Source organism: Zalophus californianus, chromosome 5, assembly GCF_009762305.2.
Source record: "Zalophus californianus isolate mZalCal1 chromosome 5, mZalCal1.pri.v2, whole genome shotgun sequence".
Lineage (NCBI taxonomy): Eukaryota > Metazoa > Chordata > Mammalia > Carnivora > Otariidae > Zalophus > Zalophus californianus.
In genome coordinates this window covers 72,223,232-72,247,266 of record NC_045599.1, presented here as the reverse complement: position 1 = coordinate 72,247,266, position 24,035 = coordinate 72,223,232, and the positions used below count along the sequence as shown (strand labels likewise).

Below are 24,035 nucleotides of genomic sequence, written 5' to 3'. Positions count from 1 at the left end.
ATTAACTAACTGGAATTTAAGTAAAAACTTGAAGAAAAATATTATTTAAAAAAAAGGTGATAATGGAGATAAATCTTGGCTATAACAAAGTTGTCTTTCATATGTGACTATTTCCCAAGGCTTTCACAAAATTATAGCTTTTTACTATTCATTTTTTAAGAGAGCCAGATCCCCACCATTTTGAGATAAAACAAATTCTGCCAAATATTTGCTGCCCCCTACTATATTACTAAAATTCCAATTTTATGAAAGAGATGATGGTGTTCTTAGGTAATTTTGTGTCATTTCCAACCTGCAGCCCACACTGCGTCTACAACCATTACATATTTACAAACCATAATCAGGAGAGTGTATATTACTAGCAATGTATCTTGAAACTATACAGATTTCACTAAGAAAGACTTTCTAATATGCTTCAATTACAGAAATGCAAACATACTAAATCTTCTCTGTAGGTTTTTCCATGAATTTCACACCAGAGTTCATTTTGTATTGAGTAACTTCAAGCTGGATGATTTTAGAATATATAAATACACAAAGTGCATGAAAAGAAAAGAAGTGAATCTATTAATTAGAGTTTGCTGGTGCCAGAATGCATAGGATATTTACACTGTGGAACTGGGCTGTACTCAGAGTACAGGTTGGATTTCCTGATGTACTCTTGCCATCATTGTTAAATGCCAAAGAGAAGTGATGCAATAACCAAAGCCTTATCACGTATGCCAGATTCTACTACCTAGGCATTGCAAAGTCTGCATTTATGATGGACTACCTGGCTGATAACACATGGAATTATCTAAACAACATTTGCATATTTGTGTAATTATTTTCTAAGGTTAATTAGCTCCTGTAAAGCATTTCGCCCTTTGAGACTGCTTGCAGTGACAGGTTCACATATTTTCTGAACCATTGCCAAATTTGACAGATTTTTTTCTTCAGGTAACCTGTTGCTACAAAGTTATAAAATGAAAGCTCCTAAAATGTATACTTTAAACTTAGAATTGATTTTAGGAAAAGTAAAATGAAAACTTAATTTGAAGGTTTTTTTAAATGTCCAATTTTAAAATAAAAATGTCAAGATTATTTTTTTATTTCACATAAATCTTTCTGTGATTATATTGGTAAGCATATCTACTAAGAAAATTATGAATACTAAAATCTAGCATTTTGGATGTTAAACTAGCATATAACCTATGTCACTACTTTTAGTTGAGTCACGTACTTCACACAATACATACACTCCTACCCCCACCCACAGTCCTTAGCACTATCACTGATTTGCTGTTTACACTGGAAACATCAACCAGAGGAAGAACACTAATATAAAATCTACACCTTTTTTTTACAGTAAAATTTACAAATTAAGGTGCGTTATTTTACAAAGCTAAGACTTTCATTAGGTAAAATGTAATCTCAACAAAATCTAAATGGAGGCAAAAAACCCACGTCAAATGGATTTTTGAGGATGCAAAAATGTACATTACCATCTTGTACCCAACTCATCCACAGGTACAAGATGAAAGAAAATTTATATTTTTAGAAACTGGCCAATTCGGTACTCTTCCAGAAGAAATGAAATACAAACACCATCTGAGCCAAAACCTAGAAAGATACACACAAGAAAATTATGCTTTAGCTTTAAGCTTTTAGATGATTCTGTTAAGTCCTCTACATAAATAAAGTATAAATTGTACATTAGTACAGAACAGGCATTTATAAGAATAGTTATGTGTAAAATATATTTTATGTCACGTGAGATGTAATTTAATTTCAGTCCATTTAAATAATTAGGATTAAAAATTTATTTTCATTTCGGCATATTTCAAACATGCGATCTTTAAAAAACAGTGTATGCATTTGTGTTTAACAGTGACTAAAGGACTAGGGGTATATATGAATGCATAAAAACTAATGCTATAGCATACATACAATGAAAACATTTTCAAAAACAAAGCACCATTATTTTGTTTCTAAATATTAAATTGATCCATGTGAAGTTACCAATATTAGACATTTCTGACCTTAAAAAGTGTCAATTTCATAAGATTTAAACATAATGAAAATAGACAAAAGAATCAATAAGCTAGAGATATCTTACAGCTATCAACTTTTGCCTCGACATTTTTAGGTTGTCAAGATATTACTGACAGCTATCAATCTTAAAAGACAGATTCAAGGCTATGTTACCTTGTCAATATGGCTACGTTAATAAATTATAAATGGCTATAAACAGAACAAAGATAACTGACAAAGGATCAGTATTCAGAACTGTATCAAACATATTTGAGTTTCACATATCTTAAGCTTAGCATGTCCAAAAGTAAAATCTGAATTGGTTTCCAGGCTCCCCATTACCTGTTTTCCTTCAGTCTTTCTCATTTTGCTAAGTGGTATCTCCACCCACCAGTTTTCCAAGCCAAAACTCTAGAAGTCATCCTTGATGTTTTCCTCTTCTCCTATCTCTCATATTTATCCAGTTCAATTTATCCTCCAAAATGTTTCTAGAATCCATAAACTTCTCCTAATTTCTGTTCTTACTACCTCAGCCCAAGTTATCACCATATTTTGCATAGGACACAAACCACTTGAACTGGCTATATCCTCTCCCTCATTTAATGTTTATAATGACATTATGACATAGATATTCCAAATCTTCAAGTTTCCAGAGCATAATTTGCCCAATGTCATACAGATGCCAGATCACAAGCTAATCTGTCTGGTTCTAGCATCTGACCTGCTATGCTATACTACCTTACTGCCCATCCTTTTAAATCATATTGGGCTAAATAAACCTTCCTTTTTTTTTTTAAATCTGTTTCAATATAAAGTTTAAATAATAATTAACTAACAAGAAGTTAGTAAAAAATAGATAAGCAAATAATTATGGTCCATTATTTATGGAAATGGTGCCAAATGCTTTGTGATTCGGCCATAATTGCCACAAAATGGGGGTAACCTGGAATGGGAGGCAGCTAGAGCTGGTAGGAGTCTTAGATTCCAAAACTATGCTATTAATGAGTTCTATTCACTCTAATAAATTTAGGCTTTCTTCTCAGTGCAGCCTACAGTGAAATCATAATAATGCTTCTATAGCCCATATTAAGGCAGGTACAGATCGAAATACTTTATAAATGGTAACTCATTTAACCTGGACAATGTTGTATTATTATTCCCATAATTAGATGAACAGGCAAAGAACAATTAAGAAACTTAAGAAAACTGCTAGTATATGGCAGAGCCAGAGTTCAAACCTAGGTAGTCTGACCCCCATATATGTAATTTCAATCACTGTATACTGCACTGCTGAAATACATTTAATATCCTTCCCACTATGCAGGCATAACCAAAGCTGCTGCTCTTTGCAACAATGAACCAAATGGCGAAGGGCTTTTAAGAAAAAGGGACGAGAATGTTACTTATATAGATAACATGTACAGGTGGGCCAGGTTCATACGAAAAAAGAGTCTTTGTGAAATGAAAAAGCTTGTTTTCTGAAAGTTAAACATATTCTTCTTTTCCTTGAATAGCTTCTGCCACCTTATGAGAGAGAAACTGAACCTAGCTTAAGACCTAGTATTAATTTTCTGCCATTTATTCATCCACAACAAAGAAAAAGGCTAAGTGAAAGAAGCTAGACAAAAAAAGTACATATTATATGATTTGAATGATAGGAAATTCTAGAAAGGCCAAACTATGGTGTTAAAATGTAGATTAGCAGTTGGCAGGGTCAAAAAATGGAGGAGGGAGGAATCTGACTGCGAAAGGACACAAAAGAAAGGTTTTTGGGATTATGAAAATGATTTTCTACCATGATGGTAGTGGTAGTTACACAATGGTATACATTATCAACCACATCTAAGCTAGGTTCCTGAAATGGAGTGTAAATACTCCTTTGTCTTAGTTTTGAAACATTCTTCATAATATTTTGTCAACAATATTGTTAGTTACTTATTAAATGCCCATAGCATGCCTTGTATTATACTTCTTATCCAAATCCAAAACAGAATCTACCTTCAAACTGCATATATTCTAGGAGGAAGGAGAAATGCCTTGGCAAATTAAAGAAATAGAAGGATAGAGAAGAACCAGTGAAATAGTACAGGATTCAATTTAAGCCACCTGGCTAATAGTAGAGGTGATAGGTAAACTTGAACTGACAATATTTTGCAGTAGTTTTAAACATAATCAGGTTAATAATATATGTAAATAGATATATATTTTCCATGTATTTCTTGTAAGATATTGTGGGTCAAAAGTTAGCAAAATCTTTTCCCCTTCTACATGAGAATTTGATCTTTATTTGACTTTCTAGCTCTATATCCCTGGAAGCCTGATAAGGTGGTGTTTTAAATTGGTTTTCCCAGGAAATAGATTCTGAAGGTGCATGCAGGAAGTTTGTTGGGGAGTTCTCTTGGAATCAGCACCTGTAGGGGAGTTTAAAAAATAGAATTTGGCAGAAGAGGTTGAATTCCAGTACAGTCAGAACAAAGGCTTCATCTAACTCCACGTTGATCTCTGGATCTGGGATGGCTTTTCAGAGATGTCTTGCCTCAAGGCATGAGCTAGAGCCTTTACAGATCCATGTCATTTTGACGCATCATGGGGTGTAAGTTGCCTCAGAGATGGGATTGTAACTTTAGGCTAGATAACTTTCTTTGGCTGAGAGCAGTTCCTAGAGAGTGCCTCAGCTAAAGCTGTCAGCTGCTAACACTTGCAACAACTCAGGAAATGAGTACCATAGAACTAAAGGGGATTCTGGGAAGCACACCATAGCATCCACAGTAAGTGCATAGTTGCTAGGGAACACTGCCTATGATAGAAAATGACCCCTGATTGGTAAACTGCTTCTGAATTAGAAGAAATTATAACGAACTATAAATACCAAAGCTTTGATCTTCCCTGAGGCTAGTAACTCTTGTAATTGGCCATGTTCCTTGCAGGCAGGGATCCTGGAAGCCATGCCTATGGAGTTGTTGCAAGAGGTTATTAGCTTCTGTGCAATATAAGACTTTTAAGGCAGGATAACTCTTGCATCTGCCCAAGGTGAGTCTGATTCCCTCACTCCCAAACTAATATTTCATGGTCCAAAGACAGTAACTCCTGGAAGGCTGTCTGGTCTGGTACAGGAGCTGCTACAAGGCTCCCACTAAAAAGGAATGGCTGGTGCTTCCCTATATATTTTTGGGTCAATAGATGGCAAATGTGGCTCAGAATAGTCTTGTGTAATTATTTAGTTGTGACTATAGATGCCCCCCCCCTCCCTTTACTGGGTATTGTAGGCATTTTTTCAGTTGTCTCTCAGTTCTTAGAACATTTGGTTTTAAAATCTAAAGCTAGAGAGTAATTTGATAACCTTAAAATCAGGCTGAAAATGTTTAAGCACTTGGGGCACGTGGATACTTGAGCTTTCTTTTTCCTACTGCTGACAGGCCACTCTTAACAACTATTGACTCCATAGATTGTTGAGGGAAAGACTCAACTATGATACTAATCTCTGAAAACAGTAGTCTTATTTGTGATGGTGGAAAGAACTGTTGGTTCTTAGCTCTCCTTTAGTCATAGATGGGTCCTTTGGGCCTCATTGGCAGTTTCCCTCATATTCTATGAGTCACAAAGTTTTGCTGATTCTTCCTTTGTAATGACTCATTCCGTCCCTTCTTTTCCATTCACTCTGCTATCACCCTGAGTATTATTACGGTCTTTATCACTTCATATATGAATTACTGAACTGCTGTCTTGGATGTGTTCTCTGCTTTTCAGTTTTGCCTAATCAGAGCTGCACCATGAGATCCCAGACTGAATTTCATGGTAGAACTTTGTCTAGGGTTTTCAGACTGCAGCTCTTCTTTGCCATACAATGGAGTTACATCTCAGTGAACCCTATTGTAAGTTGAAAATATTGTAAATCAAAAATGCATTTAATGCACCTAACCTACAGAACAGCATAGCTTAGCCTTGCCTACTTTAAAACATTTTCAGAACACTCACATTAGCTTATAGTTGGGCAAAATCATGTAACACAAAGGCTGTTTTATAATTTATAAACATATGTATGTTTTATATTTTATAATAAAGTGTAATTTATTGAATACAGTACTGAAAGTGAAAAACAGAAAGGTTGTATAGATACAGAATGGTTATTGAGTGTATTGGTTATTTACCATAGTGATCATGGGGCTGACAGAGCTGTGGCTCACTGCCACCACCCATCATCATGAGAGAGGATTGTACCATAGATTGCTAGCTGAGAAAGAGATCAAAATTCAAAATTTGGAGTACAGTTTCTACTGAATGTGTATTTTTTCCTATCACTGTAAAGTCAAAAAATCATTAAGTCAAACCACTGTAAGTTGGTAATCATCTGTATTAGTGTGTAGTCCAGATTTTCCTGGAGCATGAATAAGGTTCCTGGAAATAGTGAGAAGGAAGACTTGAAAGGTAGATTTAGAGGAGATGTTGGTTAAGAGTTCCAGTTATTTTGTAGGCATTAGGGACCATTTCAGTAAATGACTTTTTAGGGCTAGAGAGTGGTTGATCAGGGCCAGGCTTCAGAAAGATTGATCTGGCAACACAGTAAAGGCAAAATCTACTAGAAATGAGAATAATTAGGAATCTTGTAAGAGGACCCAAAGTGATCTGGGAATGGAAAGGATGGGACAGATCAGGTGTCAACAGTGCAACGGAAAAGTTGGTAACTGTGAGAAGAAAGCATGGAGGACCTCATGGAGGGCGCATTGTATGGATTTATGACAGGTCCATTGGACTGGATGTTGAGATAGTCTGCCAGGAATAGAGAAAGTAATACTCCTCACACATTACTACCCCTTATATCTTTATGTGTTAACACTCTTATGAAATTGCCAACACATTAAAGGCCAGAATCGTAGCTTACTTTTTATCATCCTTACGCCTCTACTTTCAGCAGAAAACCTAATGGGGACAGAGTAATCTCCTCTATGTTTTTATTTTCTGCATATAAAGATGTTTAGATCCATCAAGTTATATAAGATAGTTCTGCCTACTGTCAGCAGGTGGAACGTCTGTTATCTGTCTTCCTGTTTTGTTTTTACATTTCTTTCATTGTAAGATATAATTAGGGTGACCGGGGTGTGTGTTTTCTCTGGGCAGTCCCAGTTTAGACCTGTTCTTCTCATACAGTAACTGGTAGTAGCTTTCTTCACTCTCAAAAGTTTGTATAGTAAATTCTGTGGTCTCTCTACATACATGTACAGAAAACTGCTAAGTTTGTATTAGTCAGTTTGACTGTAACTATAAAGAATACATCTGTGTAACTACCACTCCAGTCAAGAAATGCACCACTGCCAGCCACTAGAAATCTATTTCCTATTCACAACTGTCTCTCTTCCTTAGAGTTAACCACTATGCTAATTTTTATAATAACCATTTCCTACTTTTTAAACTAATGTAAGTTAAATTATTAAAGCCAAAAATACCCTACATGGATTTCTTTCCAATTACCATTCTTTTATTTATATTTATATTTTTATTTATTTTATGTACTTTGTGGGTAATTTCATACATATGTTACCAATAGGTGTCTTTAAAAGCATATTTGTATTTTAGTATATGACTACAAGGTTGTAAGCAATCATCCTGAAAATAAATGTTGTATTTTCATTATTTATTTATTACACTAATTTAATGATGTAATGAACAAGACAGAACTCTTGGCCTCAAGACTGATAATCTAACAAGCAATTACAATACAAATTATTCAGTGTAATAAGGGAGAATGCACAAGATGTTTTGTAGGACATTACCCAGCCTTAGGGGTGATAGGGAAGACTTTTGACAGAAGGTGATGTCTTGTTTGAGTTTGAAAAACAAGTACGAATTATGTAGGTGAAGATGATGGGTGAGGTGAGGGCAGAGCACGGGAATCACTTTCTAAACAAAGGAAATAGCACAGAGAAAAGAAAGTTTGGCACAGTTAGGTTACTGGAAGTTGTTCCCTGCAATTAGAACACAGAGTGTGTTCTCTGTGGTCTCCTACTGGAGGAAAATGGTTTCTTTTGGGTCGCCTTACATTGCAGAGCAGTGTTAAGAGATGCAGTTGAAGGTAGAAGCCAGATTATTAAAGGTCTTAAATATCATACTGAGTTTGAACTTGATCCTGAGGGCAATGAATCAGCTTTGAAGCATCTAATAAGCAGGAGGTGAATAACATGGCAACATGTTCATATTTGCATTTTTAAAAGTTTGTTCTTATTATAGAATTAAAGCATTTAAATAGGCAATCCTAAAGGCAGTAAACATGGACTGGGAACCACTGTAGTCATCCACATGTGAAATGATAATGGTTTGAGCTAAGCCAGAGGAAATGAGAAGAGAGAGAAGTGGATGGATTTAGGATACAGCTGGGGACAAAATCAACAGGGTTTTAATGATTGATTATATGTGGAATTTGAACAAGAGATAAATAAAGGATGCCCAGATTTTGCCTGGAGGTGGGGAGCAAAGACAATGACATAGGATTGTAGAGGAAATTTCTAGCGCAATGTTGAACTGGTTGAGTTTGATCTGTGGGACATCAAAAAGTAAATGACTGTCAAGCACTTGGATATATAGGTTTGGAGCACTGAAGATAAATCTGGGGTAGAACTAGACATCAGGGAACAATAGCTTCTAGGTAACAAGGGAAGTCATGTTTTGGACCTTAATATGATAGTGTAAAATTTCTAAGATGAAAAATGTGAATAAATTGTCTTCATTGTCTAATACCATGACATTTTTAGGGAGTCTTTAGCGTTAAAGCTTCGAGGAAGTACTTACACAAAGTGTTTTCATGAACTCCTTTAGTTTTTATCAGTTTGTTTTTTGATCAGTATTATTTAGCTCTTTGGGTTCCCCCCCCCATTATCCAGGTTTAAGCTTTAACTGCAATATGTGTCAACTATCAAAATAAATACAACAAAATGAAATTATTTTAAAACCTTTGAATTAAAGCAACATACATACATTTATTAGGATTTAGCAGGTTATATGTTTAGATTTCTCCCAGTTCTAGAAATAAAATGTGTACGGAAAACACTTTTACAAAAAAGTATATTTTTAAATAATTTAAATAGAGAATATTTGTTAGTAATTTTCTGCTTTCAGCTTATAGAGATACTTCAAATTTTATAAAATCAAATCAGATTTATATTTCTTATAATAGAAATATTCTCAGATATAAATATAGAAATGTAACTGAATTTTTAGTGTTATACTCTTCTATCATAAGACCGCTATAACTTTCTGCTATACAATTCTCAAGTACATACATGTATATTTTAATATCTCAGATATACCAGAATACAATATTTTGAATATTTTGTTTCTGAAGATTATGGTAGCAATTAAGCTTAGCAGTAATTTACTAATACTTGAATAATTTATTCTCTAATTTGAATTTTCAGTGGCAGTTCTTTTGCATTGGTATTACAGTGAGATATAACCATCTTATTTCTTAAGCTATGTAAGCAAGCATATAATTTAATTTTTGATTACTATGATATAATTAGATACAGTACATAATATATGATATTTGTTTTCTTTGTAGGAAAATGGTTCTCCTGAAGAACATGCAATCTATGTGTGGGACCATTTCATAGCCCAGTCTGCAGCTGAGAATGTGTTTTTTGTTGCTCACAGCTATGGAGGACTTGCTTTCGTTGAACTGGTGAGTGTACATTTAACTCTGTTTTTAATTCCGAAACTCTTTACAGGCTTATCCTCCCCCACTCACTTTTAATTGATATCATTACTTAAATTACTTTAAAAAGGATGAAAACAAAATATTGTGAGTAAATTTTATAATGTTTGAGAAGAGTGTATTTATTTTATTGTGGCAGAGCTTTTCATTGCTAACCAGAAAGCTTTTTGCCTATTCTTTATTTACACATTACTTCTTAATTTCTACAGTGTAGAGCATTTTCATACATTTGATGATACTTCTGTTTCCTGTGTTATATGTACAACTATTGAAGCATGTGTTATCTGTAAAATGTTTAAAATTTCAAGGGACCTATTGAATATTGGAGACTCTTTTGTTTATCTTTAACTAACTTTTATATCCACAAGTCAGTACCTGATACTTGATCAGAATTCATGTAATTAGTATTTAAACCATCAGAAGGTTTCCATTAATCTGCTAAGTGGAATTCATTGTTTGGCTGTAAAAATCTTTACATTTCAAAAAATCTGATTCTTGGAGTTAAGATTGTGTACATTATAGAAAAAATCATCAAGATTTAAAAATTTTGTCTGTATCATACGCAGTGTTACAAGTACCACACCTTGTGCCAGTATGAATGGTTAATGGGATATAATCAATACCAAAAATGCACTAATGAAGAATTTATGCCTACGTGTCCAAAAACCTTACATTACAAGGAGGTAACAGCGCTATAATAAAGTGATTAATTTGATAAAAGTGCATTTGATAATTTTAAATCCAAATAGCCTAACATGAACATTAAAAGCAGGCACAACATTGTTGTCTAACTTTTGTTTCAAAACTTGGGTGTGCGTTTCTCTTCGTTGTGGAAATTAAGTATATTTCCATGGCCTTTTCAACCTCCTCATACCCACATGATTTAGATATAAAACTGGTGGTGACACCTGGGAATATTTTAGGTGACCTAAATTCACAAATGTTTATGTTCTTAAGATTGATAAATAAGTTAAATCTTTTGCTAAATGGATTTTACTTTTAGAAATTATTTTCAAGTACTTTTAATTCTGCATTTATTTATTTTAATATATAATAGATATTTTAAGATAGCTCTCTAACATACTAGTATGTGATTGTTGTCTTTCAGATAGTTCTTTTAGCCCCTACAGATATAGATCTTTATATACACACACACATACACACATAGCATATATAATGTACCTTACATTTTCTTTGTAAGCCATTAAATTACTTAAACCTTGAAATTTCATCAGCTTGTAGAGTAACTTAAAATGTTTCTGAAAGCCTGCAAGACTACCCAAATTCCAGATTACTGTTAAACATAAATTCCCCCCCCCTTTTTTTTACTTTAAGACAGTTTATAAAAACCTTTTGTACATCAAATTTGGAATTTAAGTGAATATTGGATAGTTTTTAAAATGAACTTAAGATAACAGAGTAACAGATGACCAGTGTGTCAGTCCTATTTTGCCTGTCCTTCTTGTCACACACTGGTGGATATTTCTCCACTTTTGTTCCACTTTAATATAAAGCACACAGATGTTTCAGAACAAGACTTGACTTCTGACCTTGAGGCTATTAGGGTCAGGGTCCTCAGGGCCTGTGAAATTATCACAAGCTGAGCTAAAGTTTTTCTCCATCACAGGAAGTAACCAGTAAGTAAGAAGTTAAAAAGGAGCTTTGTCAGAGAGACAAGATGGTCTCAGTAAGGGTCAGCTTCTGTAGTCTGCTATCTCGGCAGGAGGTGCATGCATGGGAGGAGGAATATAATATAACCACTGGCACATCACATATCTGTCAGACAACACCAGGACTGAGAAGTCTATTTAATGTAATGTACCTTGTTTGGGTTTTAAAATATTAGTGGCAATTATCGCAACTTCATAATATTTGCTGCTTTTAGTGAAGTAACTTTAATGGGGATATGTTATTAGGGGCATACTCATGGTGGCAACTGAAGAAAAAGTGGTTCCTGACCTAATAAAACAGATTCCTCTAAGCAAATAACAATAACAATAACTAAAACCACTAATGAGTTATACATAAATTTTTGACAAAGCTTGATTAATACATTTAAGGCCATCATGTTTCTACTTAAATTTCAAAAAGATTTTTAAAAGATAGCATAGTTAAAGAAACAACAAAACCATTGAAATATTTTTAAGCCTTTGCTTTTTTCTGAAAGCTGAATAATATTCTTTCCTATTTTCCCTGATATTCTTGGGGGAAAAGTCACGGTGTTTAAAATGTTGACAAATATTTATTCTCTTGAGATTTTTCAACATTAGTGTAATGTATGAAATTGTTTTTCATGGATTCAAAATTTAATATTAACTTTACAAAAAAGTGAATTGTGAACATCTTAAATTATGTTTTAGAATTTTGTCTCAATGTACACATCAGACATTAAATCCTTTCAGTAAAGTTTGACTTTTTTTGAATTGTCATAAAATTTTACTCCTGCTTTAAGGCTCTCTATGCACTCCCTCCCTCTCTCTTGCAATCGCTCTCTCTTCCATCCCCCTTCTTTTTGGAGCAGTCGTAGTTTGTAGTATCATGTTTGAATGCATGGAGTTTATTTTTCTACCACTCTCATATTATCATATTATAAAATGTATCTTGCCATTTAATTAAATTAAAATTGTGTATAACTGTTTAAAATTAAATGTGCTGCTAATAGATATCTGAAAATAAATTAGTTTTACATTTAGAGCACAAAATATTTGTAGGACTTTCATATTTTACTAATTGTTTTGAAAACTGAGAACATTTATGATTATATCCTATTTTAAATTGTTGAGTTTCTCCTGAAAAATACATTATAATTAAGAGGTTTATTTTCAAAACCAATGCTCATTTTATGGTAGTAAATCTTGGAATTTGATCAGACCTAACCTCATAAAAACAGTATACAGTTTACTAAAATAATGAGAAAAGTGATATTAAAAATATCCTTTTCACTGCATTTATAATCACATATGGTAACAACCCAAATTTCTAATTCTCTAAACTTTCTGTGATCCTTGTAAAAATAGATGTTAAGACAGCTCTGGTAGCAATTCCAGCATTCACTCATTAAAGACAAAAGGGAAGACAGGAAGAACTATCTATCTTATGAATTGGCAATGAATTTTAAAAAGTAATGTATCTGTCCAGTGTTTTCTATGTATTGAAGTAGTTCCAATATAAAAAGTTAGTTATTAAACCTTCATTTACAAAGTCTTAAATTTCTGTTTTTAGAAATTCTGTGTTATATATGATAGAATTAGTAGTCATAACTAAAACGCATTTACCAAATTCATTCAGAAAGACATCTACAAATAATGAAGCTTACTTTTGCCTTATATTATTAAAAATTCAAACTCATTTTTGAAAATTAACTGTCATTAAAAACAATACAGTTTTAATTAAGCTTTTCATCATCTCTTTCACTAGCCACTTTGATGAAGTGATTCCATTGCTTACATTGTTGGTCATTTCAAAGTGCTTTACTCTTGTCTTTCTAGCTGATAGTTTTGACAAAATCAAGCAACCTTAAAATTTTATTTTATTTGGAAATAAGTTAGCTTTACTTGTCAATGCTGTTTCCAGTCTCAGCTCACCTTACCTTCCGTGTTTGCAGTGCTCAATAAATCAATTTGCATTCAGATTTCTTTCTTTAGCTAAAGTAAGAGTGTTGATACATTTTTTTATGAAACACATTAAACAATTTTAGCAGATGTATTTCATTAGTTTATTGAATCATCTTAGCCGATATAAAATTATTATTTTTCTTAGGGCTTTTATTTCCTTTTCCATATTATTAGTGATATGTTCACAACCACCACTAAAAACATCACTTAAAATGTGTGAAAACTGCTCCTTTTGAAAGTGTATCTCTACCCACTTTTGATTTTGGTTTTTCCATGCTTGTCAGCACTTGATTGGCACCTCACTTGCATGTGAATTAAGGAATGAAGGGAACGCTCTTTCTCTGCCATTGTTCCATGCTGGGCTCCCGAGCCTTCAGGCAGCCTAAGCTGACCTTCAGCAGCTGATAGAGGACGAGTTTTTGGACATAACTGTGTGAGGACACTCAATCTCAGTCTACTCTGGGTCAGTCTTTTAAAAAAATCGCCTGAAGCATGATTTGGATTTACTCTGAAGAGAAAATGGAATGGGACTAAACGTATTCAGTTTTACCTTGAGTGACATCAGCTAACTGTGACCTTAAAGAAGCATCAGTTACATTTTGTCTACAAAGAACAAATAAATTAGATATTGGTAGTAATGTGATCAGTGGGAAAAGCTAAAAGTTGGGTGGGCTACTGGGAATCAAGAATTGAGGAAAGGTAGACTAAGTAAGGGATAACACAAAGAAAAATTGAGCCATAATAGTATCAAAGTAATGCAGGCCAAAAATACTTCTTACAAACCTACTTTAAAATATTGGTAATAGAGCAAAAATAGGTTGCCATTTGTAATATAACTTGAATTTCTGATTTGGTTGCCTACATGATACAAACATCATGTTAATGTATGGGATGATTACAACTTGTGTGGAATGCTCTTAATTTTTGAGTTACTTTATAGGAAGATGGTTTAGTTTCTATAACTATTTTCTATGCTCCTTAAAGAGAAGAATCGGAGGTTATATTATTTTTATCTCCTCTATTCACTTTTATTTCATGCCTTGATTGTAGTGTAGATACTATCTTTTGATTGATTGTTGGTAACACTAATTTTAGGAGTTAGTTGCAAGAATCCGAGTGAGATCCAGTGAAGGGCTTTACCCACATAGAAGTAGTGAGAGTAAGCACGCATTCGAGATGTTAAGGAGGAGATTCTCTATGGCTTAGTGACATTGGATCCAGAAAGCTGAATGAGAAGGAAAAGGGTATAGTTTATCCTTCCCCCGTACACACCATATCAAAGAGGATATAAAAGGAATCCATGCACAACAGATAAATAGTAATAAACAATGATTATGCCAATACATAAGTATTTGGGAGAGATGTTTGCACATACTGTGTGGTTGATAATTGTGGTTAATAATAAATGAATAAATGAGATATCAAGTCAACGTTTTAAAAAGAAAAGGAGAGGATTATATATACAGATGTGATTTGTTAATAAACTTCACAGGAGTTACCTGTGTATTGGAGTTTGACTTTTTTAACTTTTACTCACATAATTTTTAATAAGTATTAGGAGGACCACCGTTTGAAGGAATGACTCCACTTGTTCATTTTTATGTTAACTCCACTCCTTTTGTCCCATATCTAACCAACCAACACATTGTGTCAGTTATTTTTCTCCGAAATATTGATCATGTCTTTTCTTCTCTCTGCCCACCGTTAATTTCATCATTTTATAACTATATCATTGTACTCTTCTGCCCATTTCCTACTGGCTGTGTTTACTCTTTATTTCACACTATATAGCACACCATAGATAATATTATTTAAACACCCCTTCCACCATGCTATTCCTGAATCACGTTGGCTCCAGTTGTCTACTGCATTATGCTTCCTCTCTGTAACTGTAAGATCCTCCGTATTGTCTGATAATTTATTTCCAACTGTATTTTTCCCAGTAGAATTCAGTTCTAGTCTAATTTCCTTACTGCCATTGCCCCATCTTATTACACCTCCACCCCGGCCTCCAAGCCCAGTGTAGTAAAAGAACACAAAACTCAGAAGATGATCTGGGTTTGAATCCTAGTTCTGATACCTAAAAATTATGATAACTTGGGTCAGATCCCTTTTGTGTGTTGTCCTCCTCTAAAAGTACCCACATCACAGCAAAGTTTGAGGATTAAATTAGAAAATTCCTGGTTTTGAGGAATTAAATCAGTGGTAATTAAATATGAGTCCAAATGCCCACAGGAGGTGCTCATTTTCATTTTGGCCAATGCCATTTCCCTCTCCCAAGTGAAATAATTTCCCTCCTTCCTAGATTTTTCACAAAGTATTCTCACTTAACTCCCCATTTTTCTGTGGTGTTTATATGTTTCACAAATGAAAGCTTTAGTTTTGTTTTACAAATTAGTTTTGTTTTTATCTTTTTATCTCTGAATCTTATCTTGCCCCAGTTACCTGGAACAATGTTCTTGTTCCACCACCCCTCCCCAAGTTTGGAAACAATATATATTGCAATAACATAAGTAGGCTTAAATATTTACAAAGTTAATTGATCTATATAGAGAGTTTGAGCACTAGCAATAACTCTTTTACTAAGTAAACTTAATCTTTCTTTGTACCCTCCATTGGAATATTGACTAATTTGGGAATTCTGCCTAATCAGTTCTTTCACATCAGACAGTATTACCTACGCTTTTTGTCCTGGTGTCAGTCTCTTATAGTCTTCTTTCTACTGGTGCCCTCATCCCCTCAGCTGACTGAAAAGATTGCTTCTCTCTGACTCACTCGTCAAAGTATAGTCTTCTCAGTCAAAAAGAAAATTATTAAACTAAGTTATAACTATATCCTCATAATGTTATATAGCAGTGTATGCAGTAAGTCTAGGAAGCTTTCCATTTCATCCCCAATTGAGTTTAATATTACCTTTTCTTTAATAATTAGCTTACCTGTGCTTATTTCCTTTTTTTCACTTTAAAAAAATGTTGTGGCTAATTAACATGTATTGAGATATAAATAAGACTTATTAAGCTTTCTTGAGATATAATTCGCATGCCATAAAATTCGTCTTTTAAAGTGCCCAATTCAGTGGCTTTTAGTATGCCCACAGAGTTGTACAACCATCACCACTAATTTTAGAACATTTTCATCATCACAAACGAAACTCAATACCCATTAGCCATCACTCTCCATGTTTACAATCCTACCAGCAATGTATGAGAGTTCCGATTTCTCTACAACCTCACCAACACTTGTTTTTGTTTGTCTTTTTTATTTCCGCTCTTCTAGTGGGGGTGAACTGGTATCTCATTATGGTTTTTATTTGCATTTCTCTAATGACTAATGATTTTGAACATCTTTTCATGTGCTTATTGGCCATTTATGTATTTTCTTTGGAAAAATGTCTTTTAAAATTTTTGTCCATTTTTTTGTGTTGTCATTGTATTGTTGAGTCCTAAGAGTTCTCTCTGTATTCTGATACAAGTCCCTTATCAGATACATGATTTGCAAATATTTTCTCCTATTCTGTGGGATATCTTTTCACTTTCATGATATCCTTTGAAGTACAGAGTTTTTTATTTTGATGAAGTTGAATTCATCTAGTTTTTGTTTTTGTCACTTGAGTTGATTTTTGTACATTGTGTGAAGTGTGGTTCAACATAATTCTTTTATTTTATTTTTTTTAAATAATTCTTTTAAACACAGATATTCAGTTGTCTCAGCACCATTTGCTGAAAAGACTATTCTTTCCCCTTCAATTTGTCTTCTCATCTTTGACTGTAAGTATGTAAGGATTTGCTTCTGGATTCTCAACTCTATTTCACTGATAGACGTGTCTCTCCTCAAACCAGTACCACAGTGTCTTGGTTCTTGTAGCTTTGTAGTAAGTTTGGAAGTTGGGAAGTGTGGATTCTCCAACTTTGTTCTTCTTTTTGAAGATTGTTTTGGCTATTGTAAGGCACTTGCATTTCCATATGAATTTTAGGATCAATTTGGGGAGTATGGCTATATTAATAATGTCTTCCATTCCATGAACATAGGCTTTCTTTCCATTTATTTAGATCTTTTTTCAAAAATGTTTTATTATTTTCAGTGTACAAGTCTTACACTTCTTTTGTTAAATTTATTCCTCAGTATTTTATTCTTTTCATGCTATTGTAAATGAAATTAGTTCTTAATTTCACTTTCAGATGGTTTGTTGTTAGTGTAAAAATACAATTTTTATGTGTTGGTCTTATATTCTATAACCTTGCTGCACTCATTTTTTTGTTCTGGTGTGTGTGTGTGTGTGTGTGTGTGTGTGTGTGTGCGCGCGTGTGAATTTCTTAGAATTTTCTATGTTCAAGACCATTGAATAAAATTAGTGAATAAAAATAATTTTACTTCTTTTCTAATCAAGATGCTTTGCTTTTCTTCTCTCTCCTTTTTTTCCCCCCTAATTGATCTGTCCAGTACAATGATGAATAGAAGTAGCTACAGTAAACATCCTTTTGTTCCTGGTCTTAAGGGGAAAGCATTCATTGTTTCACCATTAAGTATGATGTTACTTGTGATTGTTTCCATTCTTGGTAGATCATTTCCACTAAGGACCTTGTGTGCTTCTTAATGCTTATATCCCTCATTCGCACCAAGATCAGGTTGCTCAAAAGTCTGACATGGAGATAAATTTCACTAATCTTTAATAAGAATCTTTTCGTAGAAAAAGGATCCATATTACTCCATTAGAATTACCTTTTGAAGAGGCTTTGTCAGTATCCACATAAATGGGCTGCTTCCAGGGCTTATTGCCCTACGACTGTGCAGCTGCAAGATTGGGCACTCTATCTGTTAATTCAACAGACTGCCTGGAAACAACTGGTAAATTAGCACAATACCATGTTAAGGAGAACCCAGAGAAATTGATATATTAATTTGTTAGATACAAATCTTTCTACAAGAAATACTTCCTTTTCATCGGTTTTACAAAGTATCTTAATGAGAGATTTTGCATTTTACTGCAGGTATGAGAGCATGATTGACTATTATAGACCTTTTATAAGGGGGATTGTCGAAAAACACATTTCAGTTAATAAAGAGGCTGTTTTTACTATACTTACAACATTATGATAATCACTCAATGTAAGCTTTTCCCCAAATAAGATTCCCAACCACAGTGACACCTCTGATTTGACACCACAAATTGAAAAGAGCTCTTAAAGGACAAAAATTTTGCAATCAAAACCATTTAACTTCTGTCTTAGACTTCAATCCTTATTAAATAATTTACTCAAATTAACCCAGGGAAGCCAGGTACACTCAGACTCAAAGCATACTAGATCCATGTTGGGATACAACTTGAGAGAACAAAGATAGAAGCCAGATCTGGGGAAAGGTTTCATTAGTAGAGTTTAGAGTGGGTTCAAGAAGAGCTAATTTAGCTGGAGAGATTAGCTTTGGAGGGAGTAGCAGGTGAACCATCACTAGGTAAGCATCAGTAGAGCATGGTGAACTCAGGCTTAAATTAAGAGGTATTATCTGGTTGCAGGGAACAGAAAATCAAGGTATTGGGTGATGAATGAGTAAATAGAATTTACTCACTGGTTCTAAGAGTACCTCTTCTCTCTGACCATACCCTACGTCACTGCATTATAGGGAAGGAAAAGGGGAGAAAAAAGAACAGGATCCAGCACTGGGAAAAGGATAAACAAAGAAAGTTTAAGGCTTCAAGCACTGGCTAGGGGTTTAGAAATGGAATCCTTTCCTGAGAAAGAAAGAGGTTATAGCAGTAGGCAAAAACATCAAAAGGTATGAAATGATGAATCAAGGCAGAAGTCCAATTTATGTGGCTTAGATCAGAATGGGATACAGTAGAATACTGCATTCTAAGGTTATTTAGATACCCGGGGCTTATCTTTGGTGTACTGGTTGCCAGGTTTCTATGGCAATAAAGGAGATGAGGTTGGAAGAGCTATCATTTTTCCTGTTCTCATGGCTCTGAAATGATCACACTATGGGTGTAAAACTTTTTGTGCCCAGAGAAACAAAGTGTGTTCTTAACTTCTAGAGTTGGAGACTTTTTTTTATTTTGTTAATCCCCATACATTACATCATTAGTTTTTGATGTACTGTTCCATGAGTCATTGTTTGTGCATAACACCCAGTGCTCCACACAGAACGTGCCCTCTTTAATACCCATCACCAGGCTAACCCATCCCCCACCCCCTCCCCTCTAGAACCCTCAGTTTGTTTCTCAGAGTCCATCGTCTCTCACGGTTCGTCTCCCCCTCCCATAGAGTTGGAGACTTTTAACCCCTATACGTATGTCTCCTCACCTTTTCAGTGAATAAATTTAGATCACAGTAAAGCCACCTGGATCTCATAAGTTTGACTTTATAGAAATTATTTCTTGGGTTTGAATATTTTGCCCTCCAAACAATAAATGGTTTAGAAAACTATTAAAGATATTAATTCATTTTTTCATTTGAACATCCCACTCTGGGGGAAATACTAGGAAAACAGATTAAAGCACATGATCCCTGGCCACAAGAAGGTTATAGTCTAAATAGGAAGCACATTTAAACAAACAGAGTAATATATAGTAAGATACTTGTGAAGTGAGGTTGTAGCCAAGACATTAACTTCCCCAAAATGAAGATCCGTAACATAAATTTGTCTTGGTTAAGTATTGGGGAGGATTGTTTCCGTTAATAGATTGATATGATCTTTTTATCAGAAAATAAAAACTCTGTAATGCATATGTACCCTTGTCTCCTATAAACCGAGAGTTTTGGTTAGTTTTTTATCTCATTAATTATCCTCATCCTTGATTTTTTGAGTGTCTTAATTCATAAATATATTTTGCTTTAAGTCATCTCAGAGTCCTTTTCTTAATTGGCAAAGAATAAATAACAAATTCATTATTTTCTCTGGTTCCTATCATGCTGCTAGTCTGGCTGGGCCTATAATAAGTATATACTCAATAAATAGTTTTTGATCCTGTATTTATATCACAATAAGTTATCAAAAGTAGATTTCAGATGGTGCCTCGTTGAGTCAGATGAAGAAAGTAAGGTCTAGGCATTCATTTTGAGCCACAAGATAGCACAAAGCAGGGTGGACAGGAGAACAAAGTTGATTATTTAAGATGTAAAACAGGGACATTTAGAATCAGTATCCTTGAGTGTGTAGGTGGTATAGTCTGTGTCTTCAAAATTTTGTAGACTTGGAAATTGGTCAGTGAATGAAGAAAAACAACTAAGAAGATATTGAAATCTCTACTCAAGGGAAGTAGCCAAACCTAACCCTAACCCCAAAACTAGTTGTTTTCTCTGATTAAATTGAACAAATTAAATCTCATATCGTCTAGGAAAAAAAAATTGCCTGTTTAAATATGTATTAGTGTATTCAGATTTCTTCTTAGTTTTCCATACCTTATTTGAATTTTTCTCATAAAGAAGTTTATTAAAAAGCATAAGAATACAATAAAAATTGCTATTTAATATTTTGGTGACAATTTTATAATTGAGTCAAATGATTAAAAAGTGTTCTAATTTCTAATATACCTAGTTTGTGCCTAATATCCATAAATCTTGACACCTAACTTGTAACATCTTATCTCCAAATTTCTTTGCTACATTAATCAGACATCTGGATTAAAAGGAAAACTTGGCATTTATCTTTCTAAAGGAGAGACACTGGCCAGAAAGATAAAGCACCTCAACTTTCTCCTACAGTAGAAATTCCCTATCTTGACTTCTTTCCAGTTATAAGATATCAAGGGATGCTGTATAATTATAGATGTTGATTTTCTAAAAAATTCTAATAGCCTGTCTGCTAACAACAAAGAAACCTTGACTTTCTCAATAAAGTGGTGCCCTGTGAACAATTGTCATAAAATGATATGAGATCACTAGCCCCTATGCATTACCTTTGTTGTATTACTGCCTAGTTTACCTCAGAAAAAATTCCTATTTCTAATGTCATTAGTAGTGTAATGATAGTTCTTACCATTGTTACAGGCTGAGCCTTAAATTTTCAGTTTTGCAATTTTAGGATATCTCTCTAAATATTAGACATATTTATGTTTATGTTATGTCCAAATATTAAATGTGTAGTAACATATTAGCTATCTTTAGCATATTATAAACCTTCACATCTGGTGATGCTTGCATTTACTCCAACATCATACAATAGATTTTCAGGTAAAATGGATACCTTCAAATCTGATTGCTGTATTAGAGCCCTTTCTCACTCTACTAGAGCCCTGTCATTGCTAGTATAATAGAATCCATAACATCTGTCAGCCAGCCATGGAGACCCAAGACATGGTTGGGTCAAGAACAGTTCTAAGCAATTCATAGCAGTGTCTTTGAAAATGGACATTTTAAATAGAACTAGCATTTATGAATGTTTTACACATCAGAAGGCAGCAACAGCATCTTCCGGTTCATCATTAGCTTCATTAATACTTCAACGATACTTAGTGTGCACCAGGCACTGTCCTTACCATATACTTTATATAAATATATTTTATCTCATTTAATCCTCATAAATCTTTGTGAGCTTCATACTGTTATCCCCATTTTACAGATGAGAACATTTAAATATATCTTTTCTTCCTTTGAAGGCAGACCTCTCATTTTGTTACCCTGGGTTTTGGTGTGTTTCTTCTCTCCTCAAGTACCTATGCCAAATAAATGGTGTAATATACTGACTATGGTTGACTCTTATTCCTAAAACAACCTCCTGGTTTTTCATATATTTCAGGATTCAGGTCTACATTTCTCTGTTGAAGAACATGATGATTTAGTTTTTATTCTCTACCCTATTTACTGTTTATTCTTTCTGGGACTTCCATGCAGACTTTCAATTTTAATCAATTCTTAAATTACCCAAACTAATGAAGTGGAAAGAAGGTGTGGAAATTTTAAAATAATAGGCAATCCCCAAATCATTTATGTTTAAATTTTGAATATGTTTTGACGTGGTGCTCTGGAAATTCAGTTTAAGCTGAAAAATTGAAAACAGTTTATGAAGATCTGGAAAGCAGATGAATGTCCTTGGCCAAGCCCCTGGTTGGCTCTTCTTTTTTTTTTTTTTTTTTTAAGATTTTATTTATTTATTTGACAGTGAGAGACACACAGCAAGAGAGGGAACACAAGCAGGGGGAGTGGGAGAGGCAGAAGCAGGCTTCCTGCAGAGCAGCGAGCCCCATGTGGGGCTCGATCCCAGGACCCTGGGATCATGACCTGAGCTGAAGACAGACGCTTAATGACTGAGCCACCTAGGTGCCCGTGGTTGGCTCTTCTTTGCAGCTCATTCCATGCTGGAAATAGACAGCTGTCTACTAATACCAGTTAAATAGACTTGACCTTTCAAGTTTCACTGAAACAATCTCTGCTATCAGTGTTTGCTCCTTTGCCTTATCCATATCTGTAAGCTACACCTGGAAGTAATAACTTTCATAACATAGCAGCTACCAAGTACCAGACATTGTTTTAAGTGCTTTGTATATATTAAAGCATACAATCCTTAAAACAACCCCATGATGTAGGTATTAATATTATTCTCAGTTACATATGAGGACACTGAGGCACCAAAATGTTAAGTACTAAGATCACACAACCAGTAAGTGATGGAGCCAGAACTTAAACTTAAGTTTTCTGGCTCCAAAGTCCATGCTTATAACCATTATGCATACTGCCCCTCAGAAGAGAGCACTAGTTTAGGATGCTACTGAATGTGGTCACTAAACATTGTTTTAGCAAGGCATTTTACAACTTACATTTAACTCTTTTAGGTAGGTATATTAACCCTGTTGTACAGATGAAAGACTGGGAAAGGTTGAGGACCTTGTCCAAGGTTGCATAAGAGCCAGAATTGAAATCCAATTTGAAATCCAATTTGAAATCAAAACCCAATGTGAGAATTAATGAATTTACCCAAGAAGCAGTCTCCCCTCTGATGGGTTTTTGAAAAAACTTCATGAGATAAATTTATGTTAAAATTGGGTATTTTTTAAGGGTGCCTGGGTGGCACATTCAGTTAAGTGTCGGACTCTGAGGTCTTGATCGCAGGGTCATGAGATCGAGCCCTGTGTCCGGCTCTATGTTCAGCACGGAATCTGTTAAGTTTCTCTCTCCCTCACCCTCTGCCCCTCCCCGCCTGCACTAGCTCATGCGTGCACTCTCTTTCTGTCTCTAAAATAAATAAATAAATCTTTAAAATAGGACATTTTTAATTTTCCATTCAAAAAAATTCTACATTTATAATTGTAAAGTAGAAAATTCTTTAGCAAGCTGAATATCATACCTAACATACTTTTTAAACTAAGAATATGCTTTTAAAAGCAAAACATCACATATTGTGCAGATTTTGATCAGGAAGGATAGAATTTCATTATTCATTGCCTATCACAATGTCAATTCTATCAAATATTAGTTGGTAGTATTCCAAAATTATTTTTCTTTTTTTTCCTACGTGTTAGAGAAAATAGAGCAATTTAAATATTGTAACAAAAAGTGAAATCATAGTTGCTTCATCCTTTGAATTTTACTTACTGTAAATTGGAGTTTACATTTCACTATGAATACCAGACTACTCAAAATTCTTATATTCATAATTAAAATTGGAAAAAGGAAACATTTAAGTCCCTATAACTAACTTGCTACTTCATGCCTTTCTGATTTATTATAAACACTTCATCTGATATCTAATACTTGAAAAGCTATAAAAAGGTA

The 24,035-nt window shown here is 34.1% G+C and overlaps 1 protein-coding gene across 10 annotated transcripts in view; it reads left to right on the top strand.

The window, feature by feature from the left end:
- The window catches only part of FAM172A (family with sequence similarity 172 member A), a 405,199-nt gene that overhangs the window by 207,583 nt on the left and 173,581 nt on the right, over positions 1 to 24,035 (top strand). For all 10 annotated transcript variants that reach the window (XM_027605628.2, XM_027605625.2, XM_027605622.2 and 7 more), the window contains one exon: positions 9,563 to 9,682. In XM_027605628.2, the coding sequence (XP_027461429.1) occupies positions 9,563 to 9,682 (120 nt within the window). The remainder of the gene's footprint in view (positions 1 to 9,562; positions 9,683 to 24,035) is intronic.